Genomic DNA, 22,720 nt, shown 5'->3' with positions numbered 1-22,720 from the left:
AACAAGCTTACCATGGAAAAGCCTCCACTCCCCAGATTCTCTAAATCAGGTCAAAAAGGTGATCTATTCTTATAAAATTAAAGGTTGCCATGGGGGCGTTGACCAAGTGGATCCAGGGTGTGGTCAACACATCATTGCAGGAGGGAGTGGTTCCACCCACCCTGAAAGAGGCAGTGATCCAACTGCTCCTGAAAAAGCCCACGCTGGACCCATTGACAACTACCACCCAGTTGCAAATACCCCCTTTTTAGGGAAGGTGATCAAGAGGGTTGTAGTGCAGCAATTGCAAGTACTCTTGGATGAAACAGATTATCTTGACCCATTCAAATGTGGGTTCAGACCTGGTTATGGGGCTGAATCAGGATTAGTCGCCCTGATGGGTGACCTTTATCAGGAGGACAGGGGAAGTAAAACTCTGTTATTCTTACTTGATCTCTTGGTGGCTTTTGATACTATTGACCATGGTATCCTTCTGGGCTGACTTGGTGAGATGGGTATCGGAACACTGTTTTACAATGTTTCCAATCCTACCTCCAGGGTCTTTTTCAGAGAATAACATTGGGCGATTGTCTTTCAGCCCCCTGGCAGTTGTGCTGTGGGGTGCTGCAGGGTAAGGTGTCAGCAGTACGCTGACAATACCCAGCTCTGTTTCCCTGTAACATCTGAATTGGGAGATGCCATGTAAGCCCTCAACCGGTGCCTGGACTTGGTGGTGGGCTGGATGAGGGCCAATAAACTGAGTCTGAATCCTAGCAAGATGGAGGTGCTGTGGGTTAGTGGTTCCCAAGTTCGGATAATTGGCTTTGGATGGGGTTGTACTCCTTCTGAAAGAGCAGGTTCGTAGTCTGGGGGTTCTCCTGGATCCATCCTTGTTGCTAGAGGTCCAGATGACCTCAGTGGCTAGGAGTGCCTTTTACCAGCTTTGGCTGGTAAGACAGCTGCAGCCGTTTCTGGACCAGGATAACCTGACCACTGTTGTTCATGCACTGGCAACCTTTAGGCAGGATTACTGTAATGCGCTTTACGTGGGGCTGCCCTTGAGGTTGGTCTGGAAGCTGCAGCTGATGCAAAATGCAGAGTCGTGACTGCTCAGTAGCACAGGGTATCATCAACATGTCACCCTGCTGCTGAAAGAATTGCACTGGTTGCCTATTAGCTACTGGGCTAAGATCAAGGGAGTTCAAGTCACCTGAAAGTGGGTGGAGACCCACTGGTGGTCCCTGGACAGCAATTTGAGAAATGCTGGACAAGGCTATAGGTTTCATAGAAAATACGAGTTCTGAAGAAGGATTAGAAGGAAGAGGTAGGGGGAGAGTGTGTAGAAATCCTAAGCACAAGATTTCTAGGTAAGGGAGAATGGGCAGAACAGATCCACAAAAAGCAAAGGAAGCCATGTTGGCACATAAGAAAACATTCAAAGTCCACAGGTGGGCAATACCAACCAAAATGTCACAAAACAGTGATTAAATGTTTGACTCTTCATAAGGCTAGGGGTTAAGCAAAGTGGCACAAGGTTGAAGCTGTCTTGGTATTAAAGCCACAACATTAGCATTGGTCATTGTCTTAACACGGAGTGTAGGAAGAAGTTGCAGACATGGTTGGATTAGGCTCTCTTAGGCATTATGCAGGTTTCAAGTTACACCCAGGGATGACTGGACATAGAAATTCACATAATGGCTGGTTTCCCACTTTTTATGATATAAAGTCCTACCATTACCCTGAGCCAGAAACTTCCAGAGATAGTGGCCGAGTTGTATGAGCAAAAGTCAAGGGAAGGAATATAATGGGAATTAGAAACAAATCAATAGGGCTCTTAGTCCACCACCCCTTTCCCTTCAGCAAAGCTTGTTGCTGATCAGGAGCATACACTGGAGGCACCATGTAAAACAGTGTGGGGAACCTACCCCTACAAATGTTTCTGATCTTCAGCTCCCATCATCCCTATCCATGGTCCCCACTGCGATCCAAAATAACATAATATAATAATGTAAACAAATATTTTAGACTACATGTTGATTCTCTTCCCAAATAGGTTGCAACATGTATATGAAAGGAAATGGACTGCCTTCAAGTCAATCCCGACTTATGGCTACCCTATGAATAGGATTTTCATGGTAAGCGGCATTCAGAAGGGTTTACCACTGCCTCCCTCTGACGCCACTCCTCCCCAGCTGGCTAGGGCCTGCTCAGCTTGCTACAGCTGCACAAGCCAGCCCCTTCCTTGTCCACAACTGCCAGCTGGGGGGCAACTGGGCTCCTTGGGACTATGCAGCTTGCCCACAGCTGCACAGGTGGCAGGGCACGTAACCCCTGAGCCACTCACTGTGCAGTGATCTTTAGCTGGCCCTTGACACTCAGGAGACAGGAGCGGGGATTTGAACTCACAGCCTCTGGATTCCCAGCCAGGCTGTCCTCCCCACTGTGCTATACCAGCTGTGCTGCATGTATATAACTGAGAATATTCAAGATCCTTTCAAAAAATCCATGGAACAAATGTCTACACACTCCAAATACTTTTGTCATGGAACATCCTTATCACGGTGCTAAGAGAAAAAGATATCTTGTGGGAAGGTAGGGGGTTGCAACTTGCCATGACAGGAGAAAAAATTCAGTCAAGTAGTCCTGGGCTGTAACCACCATGGACAGCTCACTGGATTTAACCAGCCCTCCCAATGCATTCATAAACTCTATGGGAGCAACAACCTGATTCTGTGTTTTATCCTTCTGGAGTTCTGCCACACTCCACAGTCTACACACCCGAAGCAAATGCCAACAGCATTCACCATGCAGCTATATATAGAAGGAACAGGCTTTATGAATTAAATAACTGAATCCTTGCCCTCCTCAAAATTGAAAGTCAATCTACTATTAGACACACACAGAGCCTAAGAACCAGACAGCAGGTTTGGCACAACATATTCACTATTTTTTTTAACCTAAATGTTTGTGGGCATCCAGCCAGAAATGTATGTTACATGAAAACTGTTACAGCCCCACCAAGTAAAGGCCTCCTGTTCATCCAGCTAGTTCATTCTCCGGTAATGGAATAGGTCAGCAGGAAGTGCCTGAAAAAGACAGAGGGGTGCCGCTCCTGGTTACAGGAAACAAAAGGCTGATCATACCAGACATCTATGTGGGAGAAGCCACTTCCTAGCAGGCATGATAGATCATCACGAGATTTTGCAATAGGTGGGTGAAGCAAGGAGTGATACAGAAATATTTTTTAGAAAAGACTTGTTGGATACTTTGCCTGCAGAATAGTGCTATGGAAGTCATTGATACATAAATACCAGTTGAAATAGATTACTGACATGGGTTCAAAGCTTTGGAAGAGAAAGACACCTTTTTGCAGGTCCTTCCGAGAGCTGTAAACATCACAGATCCACACACGGTTATTTGGGAGAGTAAGTTGCTCTGAAATGCACCTCCATGCGAGACTCCATATTTTCTGAATAAATATGTAGATGGAGGGTCAGGTTGTAGAGCTGATTTCCTCTTCTTGAAGTCAAATGCCCCCAGCCTATTTGCCCAAACACATTTTGAAGGGAGGAGGGGAGAAGAGGACTGGAATGAGATGTGGCTACCAAGCACCTACATGCATGTATCGGGCAGGAATGAGGAAAGGGTGGTGATCAAGGCTGCCATACACAAAAAGTGGATGCACCAAAGAGTGTCTTGGATCCTTTGTAGTGCTTTGTTGGAACAAACTGCCTCCCACCCCTCAGCTTCCAACAAGAGTGAATTTGCTAATCTAAGTCATTCAGGTTAGTTTGGCAGGTGGTCTGCTTACAATTGTGCTATCATAGTTGTCATATACACCATATATGATTGTCAGATCCATATGACTCCGGAGGAAGGTTCAGTTGCCTCATGGCCATTTTCTCTACTTCACTAGTCCAAGATGTGAGGCTGGTTATAAAAAAAAAAGTTCAGAAGTGAAGGGTTTAAAAGCACAGGAGTGAGATCAGATAAGAGCATTCTTAAGGTCTGAAATCATGCAGCAGCATGTAGAGAAAAATATTTTGCTCAAGCAACCACTTCTAGTAGAAGACACGGACCGGCAATGATAAAACCCTTTTGAAGACAAGTATAGAAACTTACTGAGTTCCGTTGCCCCAGAGCTTTTTAAACGTTATTACTTAAGAGAAAGAGCAAAAAGAAAGGGAAGGCACCAGAATTTCCAGAGAGATGTAAGGGAAGAGATGTGACAATGCTGGAACTGGAAGGAGCCTGGAATGGAACGCCTCACGGCTCAGGCATTCGTGTAGGTGTAACAGCGACCAATGACGATCAGGGGATGAAAGCAGCAACTCCCTCTCACCTCTATTCGCTGGAGGCATTCATGAGTCGTGAGGGTCGCCACCCAACCCGCTCAAGGCTCTCGGGCACGTCCGGCGACCCAGCGTGGGAGTCACGTGATCCCAAGGCCCATCCAGGGAAGGCTGGGGCTGGGTTACGCCATGTGTTCCTTTAAGGGCAAAAAAGGAAAAAGGGGTTCTCCCATCTCCACCCCGTTTCCGTATATATTAAGAGAATCTCTTTCTGTTCCTTCAGTGACTCAAAGAGTGAGAGAAAAGAAAGCACCTGCTTTTATTATATATTTTTTAATTTATTTTATTTACATTCTATTCATTTCTCCCATGCAGAATAAAAACTCCTAGGGTTGGATTACTGGAGCGGAGGGGGGAAGATCCCCCTGCTGTGCCTGGCTTGGTTTCCAGGGAGGGAAGGAAGACGAGCGGAGAAGGCCAAATAAATTTTGGAAGCGACTGCTGAGAAAAGCAACTTTCTCTTGGCCAGGCTGATCTCTGAGAAGGCAAAGAGGAGAAGCACTCAAGGAAAAGGTGAAGTAATGAATTATGGGGGAACTTCAGTTTTCCAAGTCTTTTTTTTTTTACACAAACTATTTGTTTTTCCTCAGTCTGTCACAGGACAAACAGGTCGGGACTCGGGTACAGAAGATCTCTAGTAAATTTTACAGCCAGGCGTTCTCTTGTTAAGAATCTAGGATAATGCAGATAAAATAAATCCAACGTCTGATTAATTTATAGCCCATCCGGTGCGTTTGTGTATAGAACATTTGCTTGAGTTGCATTTGTTTGAGTTGCCTGTGGAGTAGATAGTTCGGCAATATAGTTTGCCTTTTTAAAAATGATAAACAAATATTGGGCACAGGGTAGTCAAAATTCACATGGGAATGTGACGCGTCCTATTCAATCTCTCCCAGTTAAATCGAGGGGACTTTGGTCAATTGAAAAAGTCTAGATGTTACATTGGAGGCGAGCTTGTAATGCAATCAGGAAACAGTATCTCAATCCAGTGCCAGCCGCAGGGTTTGCGTTTGATGAGGATGACTCCTAACGGCAAAATATTTTAATTAAACTCCATATAAGAAGGATTTGGGTAAATTCTCCTGAACTCCCATTGGAATGAATGGAGGCGCCGGGAATACAGCTCCCATTCATTTCAATGGGACTTGCGGAAGGAACTCTTCCCGCTGGGACGGTGAGTTAAGGCTGCAGTCCCGTGTTCAGTTCCTTGGGAACAAGCCCCGTTGGGCTTAGTCCATTGCATGGAATGGGGCTGCACGTAACAGAGAACTGAGGATCACACCGATATAAACATGTGAGTGAAAGCGGAGAAGCTACGCTTTACATCCTGTCACTGTCTCTCGGCCTAACCTACCTCATAGGCTTGGTGTGAGGATAAAGTAGGGCGGGGCAACCATGTACCCCACCTTGAGCTCCTTGGAGTGGGCACGGTGGGCTATAAATGTAATAAATAAATAATTACAGCAGCGACTTCATTAACTCGCTGGTCTCCAGAATAAATGCGGAACCGTTCGAACAGATTTTGCTGAATGCGGCTGCTGTTTGGCCGTAGGGTTCGGGTTCGTGCCTGTCAACTTCGGTGACGGTAGCAAAGTGATCGCCCATGAAAGGCCATAAAACGGCCGAGGAAGTCTTCAGCTGGGGCTAAGCATCCTCCGGTTGGCTCTCTTACTGCTCTGCCCGGGCCATGGGAAGCCGCCTTCCGCGTCAGGCCCTGGGGCCACCTAGCGCAGCATGGGGTGCCCTGATTGGCAGCGCCTCTCCAGATCCCAGGCAGGAGTCCCTCCCAACCCCCTACCCGGAGATGCCGGGACGGCCCGGGCAAGGCAGAGGCTCTCCCACTGAGCTACGGCCCTTCCGCAGACGCGCCAGATTTTATGAGCATCTATCCTCAGCCTTCATTTCCTTCTTCTAGTATCAGTTACTTCAGAATAGCTGGGAGGTCGACACTTGCGCAACGGCGTTGGAAAGACGAGGGAGGGGACTGGGCTTCTCTTTACAGCGGGTGGGCTCCCAGCAGTGTTGGAGGGGGCGGGCGGGTGTCCTGGAGCCCGAGCCGCCTGAGACGAAAGGGTTAACCCTCAAGAGGAAGGGGGGCTGGCCGGGCTCCAGCTGCTGGCCGCTCTTCTTCGGGGCGAAGGCGGAATATCACCCCAAACCCCAAGCGTCTCCGCACACAGGCGGAGGACATCACGGCCAGGGCTCGTCGGCCCCCTCCCCCTGTGCAAATCGACACAGATCTTTGCAACGCCTCGCCTGTCGCTTAAATGAGCGCCTGGAGAAAGGAAGGCAAAACTTTCCACACCCTTTTGCGCCGGAGGAGTCCCACAAGGGGGGCTTGGGCGCCCTGGCTGCCTCGCCTCGCCGTCGGAAACAGCCGCTCCTCAGCGGTGGCCTTTGCAAGCGACAGCCTTCAGGAGGTGGGTCGGAGAGGCCGGGGGGGGGCACCTCTCTCCCCCCCCCGCGACCTCCCTCTCATCCCAGCAGCCGAGGGCGAGAGGGGCTGAGGGAAAGGCTATCGACGGGATTGGAAGTGGAACAGATTCCTCTGGCGTGAGGGGCGCCAAGGCGCTGGCTCGTGAGCTCGCTGAGGCCACTTCGACATTTGCAGCACGCGGTCGTGGAGCCCTCAGATGGGAGAATGGACAATACCACTGGGTGGACCCTCCCCTTTCTTAATGTTCCCCACGTTAAACATACAAAGTAGAAAATTAGGGGATAAAGGCTTTAACGCGGTTCTCCCTTGCTGTGATAGCTTTCTACTTGCAGGGAGGTTGTTTAAAATGGGATTACCTACATCCCCCCAAAAGTGGTATAGTCCATTCGACCACCACAGAACGGAAGTGGTACAGTCTCCCTTACCACAAAACTCTGCTGCACGGATACATCGAACTTAAAGACAAATAGCTTCGGGGGCCCAGAGGATCCTGCTGGCAGCCCTGGCGGGCGTGGGAGGCATGCGGTCTTCTGCCAAGGATTAGGCTCCTGCCAGCGCTGGGGCTCTCTGGGCACATGTTACTTGGGCGCCATCTCTTTGCAAAAATGCCGCTTCCTCCTCCTCCTCCAGCAGGTTTCCCAGAGGCGGATGCTCGTTGCCTCCCTCCTCCTCCTCCCTTTCGCATCGCTTTGTGTGTACAGGGTTGTGAGTTGGGTGTGCGTGTACGTGTGCGCGCGCGTGTGTGTATGTGCGTCTGTGTAAGTAGAAGAGACAACTTGCCCGAAGCTCCCGACCTGAGCCTTGATTCCTAGGTATTATTCGGAGGGCTGATGCGTGGCTTTATTGCTAACAGAGCAGTGGAAAGAAGCGTCGTTCTTTTGAGGGACAGATTGGGAGAGAGTCTCTCTCTTCTCCGTTAAAGGGCTATCACGAACTCTTAAGATAGTGAGTCGACTCCTCCAGGCTGCGCTTTGGTTCTGTCCACCACCTAAGCACTTGGCTTGCTTTATGCCTAGACTAGACGGTCGCTCTGAATTTTCGCGGGAACTGGGACCCTCGATCTCAGCTTCAAAGGGTTCTCTGTCTGTCTGTCTCTGTCTCGCTGTTTTGTGTCACGCACGTTTTTGTGCAAAAACATCTGCATTTCTTCTTCGCAGGTTCCAAAGACTCACAGCAAAGTTACAATGTTCCCCACGCTCTTTCAACAGTGGAGTTTCCTGGTGTTTCTGCTGAGTTACTGTGTACCCTCCTCTGGGAGATCACTGGAAGGGAATAGTCGCAGACTGTAAGTTAAAATTTCATCTTCCTTTATCAATACAGTTGGGGGAGATCTTGGATGCAATGTGTTGTAGTCAACTAAGTCCTACTCAGAGTAGACCCATTGAAATTAATGAGCCTAAAGTAGTCATGTCTATTAACTTCAGTGGGTCTACTCTGAGTAGGACCAGTGTGTTTGAAATGTCCCATAGCAGAAGTGTTGATCTTTCCTTTCCAACAGTGGCATTTCAGCTTTTCACAGGAAAAAGTGCCTGAAACGTCTTCATTTAGTAAATCACTTTATGAAGTCACTGATCAGGGATACAGCCTTTATTCAACCTTTTTAAAAAAACAAACCAAGTGTAAGTTTAGTAAAAGAACAGATAAGGAACTATCTCTTTTAAAAGCACAGTGGCCAATGGGGAACTCTCCTCTTCATCACAGCTTCCTATTTTTAAAAGTCGTTGTGGCTTTCTATATCCACAACAGGAGATTTTTATTTTTTTTTATTATGAGAAAGTCTGGAGATAGAATAATATTCAGAGGAGGGGAGAACAGTGGGGCGCAGGAATCTCACTCAGTGATTATTGGCAATGCATAAGAGGGACAATTGCTGTCCTTAAAGGACACAGGGTAGGGATGGGGGTGGAGTACACAATTGCATATATACACACTCACACAAACTGTGTTCATATTACATTAATGCTACAATAGCGGGCACACTGTAGACTTCAGGCGCTAAAAGGAGACTATAGGGATGTTGACATAGGTCCCAGCAACACTTTGGAAGAATATACATGACACTTATATCACAGTTGCTTTCACCAGCTTTGGGTTGGTGCCAGTTAATATTAGCTCTCTGGTTTTGAGTTAAATATCCGATTTGGGGATTGGGGGAGAAAGAAAGAAACAAATTTTGACATGAGAGAATCTGAGAAAGAACCCAGAGCATACATGCACCCCCACCCCACTGCCCCATATTTATTAATATGAACAATATGTCTGTAGTGTAAACAAAACAGAGAAACTACCCTGGTCATTAATCCCACATTGTGGCTGCCTACTCATGTTCCATAGATTTCTAGTTAGTTAAGGTCCTGATCCCGAAATCTCTTTACACTGGCTTAATAATTTGAAAATGGGGGTATCCAAGAAGTTCAGAACTCGGGTATAAAGGAACAATTTTAGAACACTAAATCTATCATAAGCATAGAAGTAATTGTGCAGCGTATTAGCTTCACTCTATTTAACTGCTTTTATTTCTGTTATACTGTACTTTTATACTGTACTTTTTAGTACTTTCTGAGGGTGGCATGCAAATGCCATAAATAAAAATAGGTAGATTGATTATATATCTGACTGACTGGAAAAATAAAGGAAGCTTGCCTAATGCAGTACATTAATTCTTGGTATGGATCTTTATCATCATCACATTCGTCATCATCATAATATCCACTCAAGTTAGGTTGTAGATGATATGCATGAACTTTGCTCCAAAAGACAATCTCTGAACTTCCTTGGACAATGAGGGTAGAGAACATGGTATGGAAGATAAAGCTAGAGGACATTCTCTTCCCATTAACACTAGTTGCACTGCACATTCTCTTGATAGCCTTAATCAGGTTTTTTTTATTTGGAAAGCATGCATCTTGCTTTATTTATGCAGAGAAATCCATGTTTGAGCCCCTCCTTTGGAACCAGTCCTATAAATCTTGGCATTAATCAGTGCTACCTTTCTTCAGAGCCAGTGATCTCCAACTCAAATATCAAATTATTCCCTGCCCCCCAAATACAAAATTCACAGTCACACAGCCCTTGGTGGTAAAGTCAAAATACATACTGAGTCTCTCTCTGTGTGTGTGTGTGTGTGTGTGTGTGTGTGTGTGAGACAGAGAGAGAGGGGTGGTGGTGGTAGTGGTGGTGGTGGCTCTATTCCCAAATAAAGCCCACAAACTTGCCACATTACAAAGAACAGCTGTTTTGAGTTGATGGGTAACTCTGTGTGGTAGATAGTATACTGAACACAGCAAGTTGCCCAAAACAGATTTGTGTCCAAAGACCATAGGCCCTGTCCTATAGTGCTAACTCTAAGCCAGCTTCCAACTTTGGAATGAAAGGGTAAATTGTAGAAGAGGGCTTCAGAGGACTTATTAAACATGAAAATGCCATCAAACCCACAAAAGTACCTTACAGATCAGTAAACGTTCTAGCAATAGATAGTTTTTTGGCATGTATTTTCCTAAAGACTGCAGAAGAAAGAGGCAAACTACAGTTACAAAAACTGGGCTGTTTTGAAAGTCAGTGAATGAGAACTAGGGCCAGGACGACTGTTTGAAGTTATGGTGATCAACATATCAAAAGTGGACACTTTGCTAATGATGACTGGTTAACCATTTTTCCTTTGGGGAATAACAGTTTAGCCCAACCAGCATGTTTATGCTGAATTCATAGCAGTCAAGACTGTGTACTCGAGACTTCATAATAGCTCTGTGAATGCGGCATACAATGCATACAGTAATTTGTGTGGGTACTTCTGGACAGCGTGAAACCATAAACTCTCAACTCTTCTCTCAAAACTGCTTACCACATGTTAGCATTGCATTAACTGCAGCTGGTTTGGGGTCAGAATTCTTTCATTTAACATGGCTTACAGGCTGGAAGGAGCCTCTTTGTGGGTTATCCTAACAATTCGTAAATCTTCAGTCTTACTGGCACTGTTCTTAGGAACTTAGCAAGTTATCTACTCCAGCTATTAGGCACATACTAAAAAGTTTAATCCCTTCTCAGTGCACACAGTTACATGGAGTGGGGAAAATAATGCTGGAGACAAAACATTTAAATTACATTCCTTATAAGCTTTGTTATGGTTATAATATTTATTTAAAAAACTGGTTTACCAGGTCCTGTCCAAGAGTTTTGGTTCTTGAACCCTGATGCATTGGAGGTGGGGGATTTACAGAGAGTGGGATGACCTGTCCCTCACACCCCCAGTTAGGCCACAGATGATTATTCCTCAGAAGCCTTTAGATTTGGGGCCAGCACATTGGTTCAACACACTGAATGTCTATTTTAAAACAATTAACTGGATCCATGAAGTATGTAAATATACACAAATGCCGATGTAATATTATGCAGATAGGCAAGCTGTGCACTCCAAAGGTGTGTTTTCTCACTTTAAAAGGGGGTGGGTGTGCATACACAAATCTCTCTCTGACCTTTTAACTCATTTTGAACACATTAGTATAGTTATTGTGAAATATAAAAAGTGTCTTTAACAAGTTATCTCAGTGTAGTCTTGAATCTATTCAAGAGTGGTCCTGTGTTACTTAGAATCTGGCCTCCTCCCACCAGATGTCTGAAATGATGGCCCTGCTCAGATGGAAAATGCAGATGGCGCCCTGTTTCCACTCACTGACATGAGGCTCAATTCATTGGGACATTCTCCTTAGCAAGCCTTGCAACAATGAATGAGAGCTATACTAGAGCAAGGTTGTGGTCAATGTGGCCAGCACAGGAGAATTTCCCTAGAGATTATGCCACACGAGCCCATCTTCTGCTCTATTACCCATGACACCCAAAATCTGAAGTCTAGAGGCAGTCATTTCATCTTGTCTAATGGCAGACTGCCTCTGTCTGTTCAGTTGATAAACACAAAAATCACTAGAACTGTAAGCCGCAAAATATTTCATTTTAAAGAATCTTATTTTATAATACACAGGAAGCAGTTGAGCAAAAAATGGAATCTTTACATCTGTAGAGTAATGGCAAGTAACTCTGTGCAGCACAGACAGGCAACCTTCAGTCTTGGGGCTCCATGCTGCCCTTGGCTTAATTTTATATGATGCTCAGCCTAATTTCAAAAGCCATTTGCAATTGATCAGACCTCTGGCAAGCAAGATCTGCTTCTCCCCTGGTAACCTGCTGTGTGGTGAAGGAGAGGGAGAGAGAAGGGGGGGGAGTGAGAAAGAAAAGGGATAGCTCTCCAGACCACTGACTTCAGCCCTGCCCACAGTCAACATGTGGCCCTCCCCTGACAGATTATCCTCTGCAGGAATGCAGCCCTTGATGTAAAAAAGACTGTGTGCCCTTGGTATACCATATCATAAAATGGGCCTGGATTTGCACACTAAATATCAGACAGATGTTAGAACTGAAATGCACTCTGTCCCAGCACATTATGATTTTGGAATTATTTTGGAAATATACATTGAATATTGATAAGGTTGTATAATGAAGCCTGACTGTATTCTGTGAGGCAGTGTCTCGGGTAAGACTACTGATGAAAGAACAGAGGAATTTTCTCCCGCTAATCCAAGAATATCCTTTTTTTTATTTGATGGTTGATTTTTTTAAAAAAAAATATGGTTAAGAGAAGCTCTGTGAAATTAAGATGGTTTTCATTTCTCTGACAAGAACTTGTAATGCAGTTGAAAGCAGGGCAGCTCAAATTATAGAATTATACCCAAATTATATAAAGGTCTAAAAAATGCTCCCCAGCCATTGGCTGAGCTGCTGAGGTCATGAGCTGCCACCCTGGGCTTGTTTGGGAGGAAGGGTAGGATAGAAATTTGATAAATAATATCACAAACTGACTGCTGAGAATACAATGGTTAGTACATACAAACAAAACTGCCATATTTTAATACTCTTTGATGAAACATATCAACATGCCTACTCTCATTAAGAAATTTATTTGTTAAAGCAAGCTAAACAGAGTAGTGACATCAGTCGCCTTGACCAGTAGGTGTTCCCTCACTTATAATACATTTATGCAATGAAGTAGGCCATATGAATGCCTCAGTGCATTCTACCACAAGCAGACTGGAAGGGCAGCTACTTGAGGCATCCTTTGGAACTCATCTACAATCCCACCTCCCATTTTTCACAGTGCATCCACCTTACCCTGAGGCAGAAGAACACATTTTCCCATAGTTAATTATTTCCCAGGCAGCTCTTGGATCACCTGTTGGACCACAATATGGTTTCTGTGGACCATGTTTTCTTACCTCCCTTGTTATTCCAGTATGAACTGCTTACAAAATACCTGGTTAAGCCATTGCTTAACTAACCTAACATTGAGAAGGCTCGGGTGATGTGATACAGGCTGCTCCTGCTGTGTCCAAAAAAAAAAAGAGTTAGGAAAGCATTATGGCGTGCATACAAAGAAAAGAACAGTGCTTAATAGGATGGGTGCTGCAGAGGGAAAGTGGTTAATAGAAGATATGAGAGTTAGTCATCAAGCAAACAGCCTGACATCTAGGCTAGCCTTGAATTTACATGCCGGGACAATGTATTCTACACCACATATGGTCAACCAATGAACAGCAAGCCAAATATTGCCTTCATCCAAAGTGGTTTTGTTTGGCCCTTAGTATCCCTACTCAAATATAAACAAGAGATGGTCATAGATCTGCCAAAGTTTTCAATTCCAAGGAAAATAAAAGGCAACTTCTAAAGCTGAAAGAACTAATCCATGTGACAACTGCCTCCAGATGTTTACGCAATGCCCTGCCTATAGCTGGGTGCATGAGCATCATATATAAAGCCCTTCTTACGATTCCTTAATATGGGGTTGATCAGTTATGAGGTCAGCTTATTTAGCAACATACACTTCTAGACTAGAATGCCCCCCAGAGAACATAGAAGTTGGCCATCCTGTTCTACTAATCCAAAAACATAAAACAGGTTAGATTGATACATTTTCTGCACAATATAGTTTCCTTTGTATGATGTCCTTGTGGCACTATTGTTCACCAAGTACTTTCTATTTATTCCATCCAATTACAAAAAAACATGCTCCACACTTTACAAGGGGAAGGAGCTTTGCCCAGCTCTGCACTCAGCAGTGGATTAGTATATTCTCACACCACAAGTCAATACAGCCACTGAGAGATTACCTCATCTTCCAAGGCAAGACCCTTTAATTAACCTAGCCAGAAAAGGAGTAGAACATTAATGTCTTACAACCTAGATTTCTTTTAAGCTACAGGAAATACCTGTCTCTGAAACACATGCATGATATCATGCTCAAGTAAGAATTTGTGTGTCTAAGGGCCCATTCTAATATTACCTATCTGGTGGGGTTGCTGCTGCAGTGTGTCTCCCCCTGGGTGACTCTGGTGCCATCAGAAGGATGAGATCCCATGGGAAAAGCCCACAGCACAGCTCCACATAGCAGCACTGTCCCTTCTGAAAACGAGCATAATGTAGGAAGGAGCCATGCCAAGGCCCTGCACATTACATGGCCCTAGGCTTCTGATGTCACCAGAGTGGCACAGAAAGAAGACGTTTCCCACTGGTTCATATCATAAAGCTAATGTCAGAAGGAGCCCTCACATAACACTGCTTTGGGAATAATCTGTTTGGAAATGTTTGCTCCCGTTAAGTTAAAGAAAGTGTGAGCCAAAGTGCTATCCCCCTAAGATATATTATGCCCATTTAGTAGCCTTAAATGTGGCTGCTATCTCCATGAGATGAGTGTGAGATAATTAGCAAATCATTTCAAGTTTAGATCTTCCATTTCTATGGGGAATGGCTAAGCAAAAGTAGATCATACTGAAGAAGGTGTTTTAGGCGTGGGAGGTGGGCACATTGGGCTCTTTGACTCTACCCAAAGAGGAGTGGCTTTTGCCGAACTGGCTGAGAACAACATTTAATTTTTCCTTTAGTGAAATACGAATTTGCTTTTTTTAAGCAGTAAAAGGACAGTATCAGAATACCAACTGTTACATGACAAAGGAAAGTCTTTGCAAGATATACGAAGACGAAACTTCCTGCAAAATTTAATTGAGGGTGTTAACACAGCCGAGATCCGGTCTATGTCAGAGGTATCGCCAAACCCTAAACCTGCCACCATCGCAAAGAATTATGCTGTCCAGTTTGGCAGTGATGATGAAGGCAAGTACCTGACTCAGGAGACCAACAAAGCTCAGACGTATAAAGAACAGCCCCTTAAGGTACCAGGAAAGAAAAAGAAAGGGAAGCCTGGGAAACGTAAAGAGCAAGAGAAGAAAAAGAGGAGGGTTCGTTCAGCCTGGCTCAGCTCAAGAGGGTCTGGTAGTGGAATGGCACGGATCCCCCTCTTGGACATCATTGGTACTACACACATCAATACAAGGTAATATTCTTCAGCTTTAATGCAAAAGACAAGAATTTAAATGTCCAGGGTCTGCCCATGACAATATGATGCCTAAAGTTGAAACCCAAATGGTACTTAAGATGGGACAGAATCCACTGGGAAGTTATCCCATGCAAATCCTCTGAAGGAAACAGGTGTGCAAGAGAAGCCTGGTTGTTGGATGGAAGGAGAGACCAATGACATCCAAAGTGTGCTGCCTTAAGCAGTTCCATCTTGTCTCATAGAAAGACTGTCTCCAATCCTCATTTTCTCTACATCCCTTAGGGAGAGAAAAATATTAAAATAGTTCCTCTTCTACATAAGCAGCAGCTCCTCCCTGCTTTAAGGTAATTTGGTTGTTTTAAGGTACCAAGATAAATACTGTCTTCCTTTTAGAGACAGGGAGAGGGGTGTTTGGCACATAACAAATTACTCAGCAGCATAGCTCCCTGGGAAAAAATTCCAAGCTCTTACATCCCTGAGTAACTACCATAGTTAGTCCTGGGAGGTGGGCAAATTAACTACAGAGGTTTGTATTCAACTAAGTCCTGCTCAGAAGTAATCCCATTAATGAAAAGTTAGTCATGTCCATTAACTTCAGTGGTTCTGCTCTGAATAGGCCTTAGCTGAATACCACCCAGTAAGATTTGTAGTTGTGCTTAAAAATCAAGTCCATTATAATTTCTGCACATTTTAAAAAGTCAAAATGATTTTTCTAAAATGAGAGACATTTTGGATTGTACAATTATAAGATAATAATCTTTCTTAAATCTTGCACTTTTTAAAAAATAAGGCATGTTTTCTGACTTGTCTTTAACAATTTACACTCTTTTTAAAAATCTTCACTGTTTTCAACCTTAGGGGAGAACATGGAAAGTTTCTCTTAGTAATATCTGCTAACACCGGCCAGCCTTCTGCCATAATATTTTCCCTGCCATTAGGACTTGTTAGTTCAGTTCCAATTTTGCTGCCAGCTTGTCAAACAATTACATTGCTGCTGAAAAATGTTGAGCATTACCCTGGGGGCAGAGAAACATGTATGACAAGGAAGGGCTTTTAAAAAGAGTAAGCTTAAGAGCTGTAACTTTGCACAGATTCCATATCATCATGTTCTGAAAGAATTGTGAAAGCTCTCATTCTTTCATTCACTTTAACTCAGAAAGAAAATATAGTGATTTTTATTTCATGGTAGATTGCTGGACTAGGCATTCTAAAATGGAAATTCTAAGCATGTTTACCCAGAAGTTCAATGGAAGTCCAATAGGACTTGACTCCTAATAAGTGTGCTTTTTAGGATAGCATCTTATTTTATTACATTTGTATCATACCTGTCTTCCAAGGACCTCAAAGCAAAGAACATGAGGTGATCCCATTTTGTTCATTTTAGCTAGTATATAGACTATTGAATTGTTTTTAACAATAGCCACTCAGTTTGAAGGACCAGTGAGTTATCTGGAGATATAGGAGCTCCTGAGGAATAATCATAGCACAGGGCATGAAACATCAAGAGGGGGACGGTTTGCTTCCTTCTCCAACTTCCCTGTTCAGGGATATTGTCTGGTGCTTGATGCATTTGGAAGTTCTTTCTAAACCCCTCAGGTACAGGCAACTCTAACCATAAGGAGAGCTATTTGTCTGTATGCTCCTGCAACTAGCATTGCTACTCTCCTACTAACGTGTGGAAACTTGATAAAATGAGGGGGGCATGGTTAATATTTGGATTCATGTGTGGGCAAAGCCTACAGAGAGAATGGCACTTTTGCATGGTTTGGGCTGCCATATGAGATATATCCAAACAGAAACCATCCAGAAAGTAGTTATCTATGTCACAAAATTGGCCAAATCTTCATGCAAGTGATTTGTTATTCACTATGTAACCCCTTGCCAGAGATTTTCTAAGTTTATTCTTATACTCAAGTTACTATGGCATTTATATCCATAGACAGATAGATAGATACATAGACAGATAGATATAAAAGCATCAAACTGCACTTCATACAAGCTTGCCCTAGATTCCTTTTGGGATTTGGTTAATCATTAAAATAATATATGTTACTGTGATTAACAAAACAGGGGTTTTATTTATCTGGCAAAACATTTCAGTTTCTGCCCTTGTCAGCTGCTCTGATGAAAATGAAATGATGCTGTTGCCAAGGTGGCAGTTATAGAGCTTTGAGGATGGAATGAAGGGCTTCATTTTGCAATTTGCAATTTTGACCAAAAAGGCAGATTAACCAGTTGCCAAACATTTCAGTTCTGAGAACCACACCCTCTCAGACTTATCAATAACTGCAACAGAGATGTCAACTGATCCCACAATGTTAACAAAGAGGGAGAACTTCCAGATGTACACACTGGACACATTAATACCACAAGAGAAGGTGGAAGCTGAAACACTTTGTGACATAAATAAAACCTCTATTTTGTTAATCAGAGAGAGAGAGAGAGAGAGAGAGAGAGAGAGAGAGATTATTAAGTGGGATGCAGATATTGGATGGCATTCACTGGTGCCTGCCTGCCAATGCAACTGGCTTCTTTTGCTTTCCTGCCCTTTCTCTTCTCTCCCTGCAGCTACTGTGGAGCAGATTTGGGGAGGGTCCAGGAGATGGGGAAGTTCCATGGCATTCAGTCCACTCATGAAATGCTGGATGCCATCTTTTGCAATGCTGAATCAACCTCATACCTTGTTATGTCCAAAGCAAACTCAAAACGCTCTAAGTACATTTAGACTGAGACTTGTCTCAAAGCATTTTTGTCTTCTTTTGAATAGTTTATCAGCATAATAGGCCCTGGAAGGACTTTGTACACTTGAGATATTTAAAACATATTTGAAAAAATGAAGTGATTAAGCAGACCAAAAAAGCACATTTTCTGCCAAATAAATGTAGAATTTCAGCTGTTGAGCTTTCAAAGCATCTTTACCTGATGCAGTTGATTGGCAAAAGGCAAGTGTTTCTACACCATTAATCAAGTGACAGTCAACCTTAAAGATTGGTATAACATTTCCAGGAAATACGTTATCTTCAATTATCTTTTCAGCATATGCTTTCCCCTTCAAATTGCAGATTTTGAAATGCTATTCAATTACTTTCATACACATGACCAGCAAGGTTTCAGAATAGTTAAGGGAACAGTGACAGTTCAAAGGGGTCCCTTTGTTAAAGGAAGTAAAAGAAACTGAACAGAATTGTCCTTTAAATACTGAAGAAAAAGGAGAAAACTCTGCATGGGAATGAAAAGAAGGTGCTTCTCTTACCTTAAAAGGTAAGAGAATTGATGAAGGTAAGGATCACAGTGTTCCAAGTTGGATTTCTCTTCCACAGGGACAAGTGAGCCTCTGATACCAAGACAGCTAAATGCAATTCTTTATACTGTCTTCTTTGCTAGTCTAAGCTAGTCATCCGATTCAAAATGTGTTGGTCCTTTAGTCAACAGTTTCCAGTGCACCTTTTGAGGATTCTGTTCCTCTTTCCCACAAGGAGCGTGCAGCTTCTACAGTCCTTAATCCATACCCCACATATGTTCCTAAATGCAGGGACAGCAGCTGGGAAGGTGTGTTATGGATTACATGAGGTATGGAGCTCAGTGGGCTCTTTAAACATCTTATGGCACTCAGGAGTACCCAGTTTAGAACTATTCTAATCTTAGGCCACCTAAGAAGTTACCCAGTTCAGTGCAGAGCGTGGAAGATTACTTTTAAAAAGTAATAAATTACAGTTACAGTTACATGACCCAAAAGGAGTAATTACCGTTACAATTGCAATTGCTCTGAAAGTAACCGATTACTTTACTTTTCCTCCAAAGTAATCACTACAATTACATTTCAGTTACTTTAAAAAAACGCCTACAAGGTGCTGGCCTTAGCTGCTGCACATCTAAGTAGCCTAAAACAACATTAAAAATAAACAAACACATACAGAGGTAGTAGAATAATTATTTTTATTAATAAGATAGCAATGGTGGTCTCTCCGCTGGTAAGGGTGGTGTAGAGTGAGGCTGAGGCCACTACTCAGATCTTTGTATGCCAAACCAAGTGCAACCCCCCTCCACTGAGCCAGCCAGCATAATCTCTCTCACTTAACCACCTCCCAGGCCCTGCCCTGCCACCAACTAAGGGACACTCACTCAAGCAAACATTTTCCCCTGAGATGCAAAAAAGTTAAAATACTGCAAATGCAGCACAGTAGCCAGAGAGGGTGGTGGAGGCCACCTTGTGTGCCAAGTGCAAACACAGTACTCTCTCTCTCTCTCTCTCTCACACACACACACACACTCACACACACACACAACACACACACAGTGTCACGTTTCACCTCCACAGTTCTTTATCTCCATTCTGCTGCTGCCTCTTTCCCCTCCTTTATCCATGTTCTTGCCCTCCGGCTCCTTTTCCCCTCCACTCCACTCTTTACCATGACCACCCATTATTTTAAACAATTGTTTTCTCCACTCCACCCCATCTCACTCTCCACCTCCTCCCTCGTCGCCTCCTACCCACCCACAGAGCATGAGGGAAGAGCAATGCTGCACAGAAACCCAGTTTGAGGCACATGATTTTCATCCACAAATCAGAGGAGCAGAAGACTTCCCCTGCTCCCCCCCAGTAATGCCCAAAAGTAATTCTGGAAATGTTACAATTACTCCACAAAAGTAGTAAAATTACTCCTAGTTCTATTACAATCAAAATGTAAAGGAATTACCCACTCGTTACTCAAAAAAGTAATGAATTACAAGTAATTTGTTATTTGTGACTAGTTACTTCCAAGCTCTGCTTCAGTGTCAAGTGGAACCCAAAAGGATGCACAATCTAAGCATCAAAACAGTTAATGTTATACAACCCCAATTACTATGCAACTGTATTATTGCATTGCAAGTCTGGATCCTTATAAAATGTACATGGGCCAACATTTTGACTTCACTGTGACAACCATTCATTGATATTCCCTTGCTAGTGAAATGAAATAAGTAGTGCATAATTTCATAGGAAGCTCTTTAAAAGGGACAGCTTTCTTTCATTAAAAAGAAATACATTGCCAACAATTTGTGGCATATCATACGCCTACTATCTTTGTAAGTGCTGCCAACCCCTTGACTTAACAGGTACAAACACAGGTGATCCACCCTTTCATGCTGGAGACCCATAGAGAAGTAGAAGGGGGATTCTTCCACCACTACAGCTGTAGTGCAAATAGAACAAGTGGTAGTGGTGGTGAGGACATCGTGTTCACTGGACTAGGAAACTTTTACCAAAAAATCCCCTGGTTCCCATATGTTGGTACACAGGAGACATTTCAGAGAATCTTGAAGACTTGGAGCTTGTTATGAGGCTATGCTTCTATGAGGTGACTTCACATGGCACCTGTAACTTTCAAGAGCTTATCATATGAATAATTTCCCCCCAACTGGTTGAAGAGTTCTAGTTCCAACCACCTGCAGAAATGTATAGTGCTGGCATAGAAATATTCCAGATAAGGGGGTGACTATGAGGTAAGCAGCTCTCACATATTTTGGGTGTGCCACATGGAATTGTCTCAGCATGGCTACTATGAATTTTAGCTTATTAGTGGTTTAAACAAATACTGCTTATGTGGAACACAAATTTCACACTAAGCAGGATGGTCTGGTGATATGACAGGTGCCCTCTAACTGCACTTTCCAGAAACAGTTGAAGACATTTTTCTTCCAACAGACTTCCCCAGACGGATGAATGGGTTTCTGCCACAAGGGTCTCTTTTGTATTGTTTTTGTTTTGTTTTAAATATATTGGCTGTTTTTGTGTTAACTTTTTTTTGCTGTTTTTATTGTACATCGTCTTAAGACGATTGTGTAGAAGGAAACTAATGAGAGTAGCAGCAATATGTAAAAGGTGCTGCTCAGGCTTTTGAAAGCTTCCAACAGAAAAAGAATTTCAGAAAAGTAACAGCTATATCGAATGCTTCTTTATATATCTTATTACATAAGCTGAATACATTTTTAAAATTAGTAACATAGTGAGGAAAGTAGACTGTAGGTTTAATTTAGAATCATGGTGGCATGTGTCAGATGAAATCTTGGCTCCATTCAAGTTGATAAAATTGTCTTCATTCTCCAAAACAAATCAAGGGCAAGGATCTTGAAAGTAATCTGTTAACGTGCAACCAGATGATCACTATCATTTCCCGTAGACTTCTGTGTCTTATGTCAGGATCTAAGGTATTTGAGGGCTGATGTGTGAAAATCCTTACAACTTGGCAGGATGACACAGAAAACCAGGCTACCACAGTGAGAGAGAGATTAGTCTATAGGTTGTTAGCTCATCTTCATGAGTTATGTGCACTGTGATAAACTGTCATCTATAACCTACCCCTATACCTTCAGTCAGTTATTCTGTCTCAGAGCTCCCCATTTCTTCAGTTGTAAACAATCATAGATCAACTAGCACTGGGAATACAGCTACAGATGTGTTGGGGGAGTGCGCCTCCAGGAGTAGGAACATACTGTTCTTATGGATAGCTCATAAGAGGCAAAGGCGGACTGGAGAATATAGGTTTGGATGGAATAAATCTTTGCCCAGTAGCCACCCTCAACAGGAAATGTCAAATAAGTGACAAAGATGGAACAGATCTTGAACAGGATATCAAATGAAGGCTCAAATATAGGAAACAAAGCTGAACAGGCATGAATGGAACTTGGCTGTCCAGCATAGATTTGGAAGATGGATTTTTCAGCTTTGCAGCTTTGCTGCTATTCTTGCCAGCTGGTAGACATAGCTGTATATTTTCAAGTCTATTTGTTTCTTTTCCAAACTTTGATCAAGATTCCTCAGCCCACACAAACTTGTAGGTTGGTTTTAGTAGTGCTGTATTAAATTGGATTAAAATGTGATGTATTGCTAATGACCTTGCATTTCTGGGAGGGGGGGCTGGGGAGAGACCTAACTGCAAAGGATCAGCTACTTGGAATTGACCTGAAACACTTCACATTGCTAGTTTCATAGTACTGAAAGCCATGTACAGTGGAAACTGAACAACAAAAAATGCTTGAATATATCAGGTGTTGCTCATCATCTCTTCCAACAGGCACACCCTATTTGTGAGATTATTAATGTTGTGTTCAATAATTTTGTTTGGGAAAAATTAATTCCCTCCTTTTCTCTTGTCTTTCATTGCAGAAGGCGTTGACATTGTTAGCTGACATCTTTGGAAAGCACATTGCAGTATTCTGTAATAGTGATCATATGGAAAGTGTTAGAACTATTTATTATCTGTAAATATTGTAAATGTATCAAAATAAAACTTTGGCCACAGAAGCTCTCCAAACTGCACATTTGAACGTTGTGAATATTGGGGTAAAAATTTTTTGTGCTAAGACAAGTTTTGTTGTCAACTTACCATAATTTATTTTGTTGAATGATGTATTTATTTCCATGAACTTTTATCTTGGTGCTGCTGACTTTCTATAATTTTTGTAACATAATGCACTTTAGATATACATTGTCTTTTGTTGAAAAGACATAAATAAACTATTCCTGTTATTGTTGGTTTTAATGAATTGCCCAAGTACAATTGTTCAAAAAAAATCTTCTACGCATGTATAAAA

General features: G+C 43.0%; 1 protein-coding gene and 1 long non-coding RNA gene across 4 annotated transcripts in view; one reads left to right on the top strand and one right to left on the bottom strand.

Annotated features, from left to right (window-relative positions):
• The window catches only part of LOC133363209 (uncharacterized), a 14,069-nt gene extending 6,578 nt beyond the window's left edge, over positions 1-7,491 (bottom strand). The window contains exon 1 of the long non-coding RNA XR_009757620.1: positions 7,194-7,491. This is a non-coding gene — a long non-coding RNA (uncharacterized LOC133363209). The remainder of the gene's footprint in view (positions 1-7,193) is intronic.
• PTHLH (parathyroid hormone like hormone) lies at positions 6,019-22,720 on the top strand. Of its 3 annotated transcripts, none has more exons than XM_061582524.1 (4): positions 6,019-6,751; positions 7,926-8,053; positions 14,720-15,142; positions 18,208-19,332. In XM_061582524.1, the coding sequence occupies exons 1-4, from the start codon at positions 6,599-6,601 to the stop codon at positions 18,212-18,214; spliced, it is 711 nt and encodes a 236-aa protein (XP_061438508.1). In that variant the 5' UTR covers positions 6,019-6,598; the 3' UTR covers positions 18,215-19,332. The 3 variants fall into 3 exon arrangements, with proteins under 3 accessions (XP_061438508.1, XP_061438506.1, XP_061438507.1); XM_061582522.1 differs by lacking the exon at positions 18,208-19,332 and adding an exon at positions 22,293-22,720 and having other exon boundaries at positions 6,023-6,751; XM_061582523.1 differs by lacking the exon at positions 18,208-19,332 and adding an exon at positions 22,293-22,720 and having other exon boundaries at positions 6,028-6,751; positions 14,723-15,142.

The sequence above is a fragment of the Rhineura floridana genome, chromosome 8 (assembly GCF_030035675.1).
Source record: "Rhineura floridana isolate rRhiFlo1 chromosome 8, rRhiFlo1.hap2, whole genome shotgun sequence".
Classification (NCBI taxonomy): Eukaryota; Metazoa; Chordata; class Lepidosauria; order Squamata; family Rhineuridae; genus Rhineura; species Rhineura floridana.
Note: the sequence above shows the minus strand (reverse complement) of the source record. Positions and strands in the feature narration are given on the sequence as shown.

Bases quoted from the DNA above. Each gene is read 5' to 3' on its own strand.
- PTHLH (XM_061582522.1), top strand. From the start codon at position 6,599: ATGAGCGCCTGGAGAAAGGAAGGCAAAACTTTCCACACCCTTTTGCGC. The intron at 6,752-7,925 runs GTGGGTCGGAGA...TCTTCTTCGCAG, and splicing joins CAAGCGACAGCCTTCAGGAG to GTTCCAAAGACTCACAGCAA. The intron at 8,054-14,719 runs GTAAGTTAAAAT...GCTTTTTTTAAG, and splicing joins GAAGGGAATAGTCGCAGACT to CAGTAAAAGGACAGTATCAG.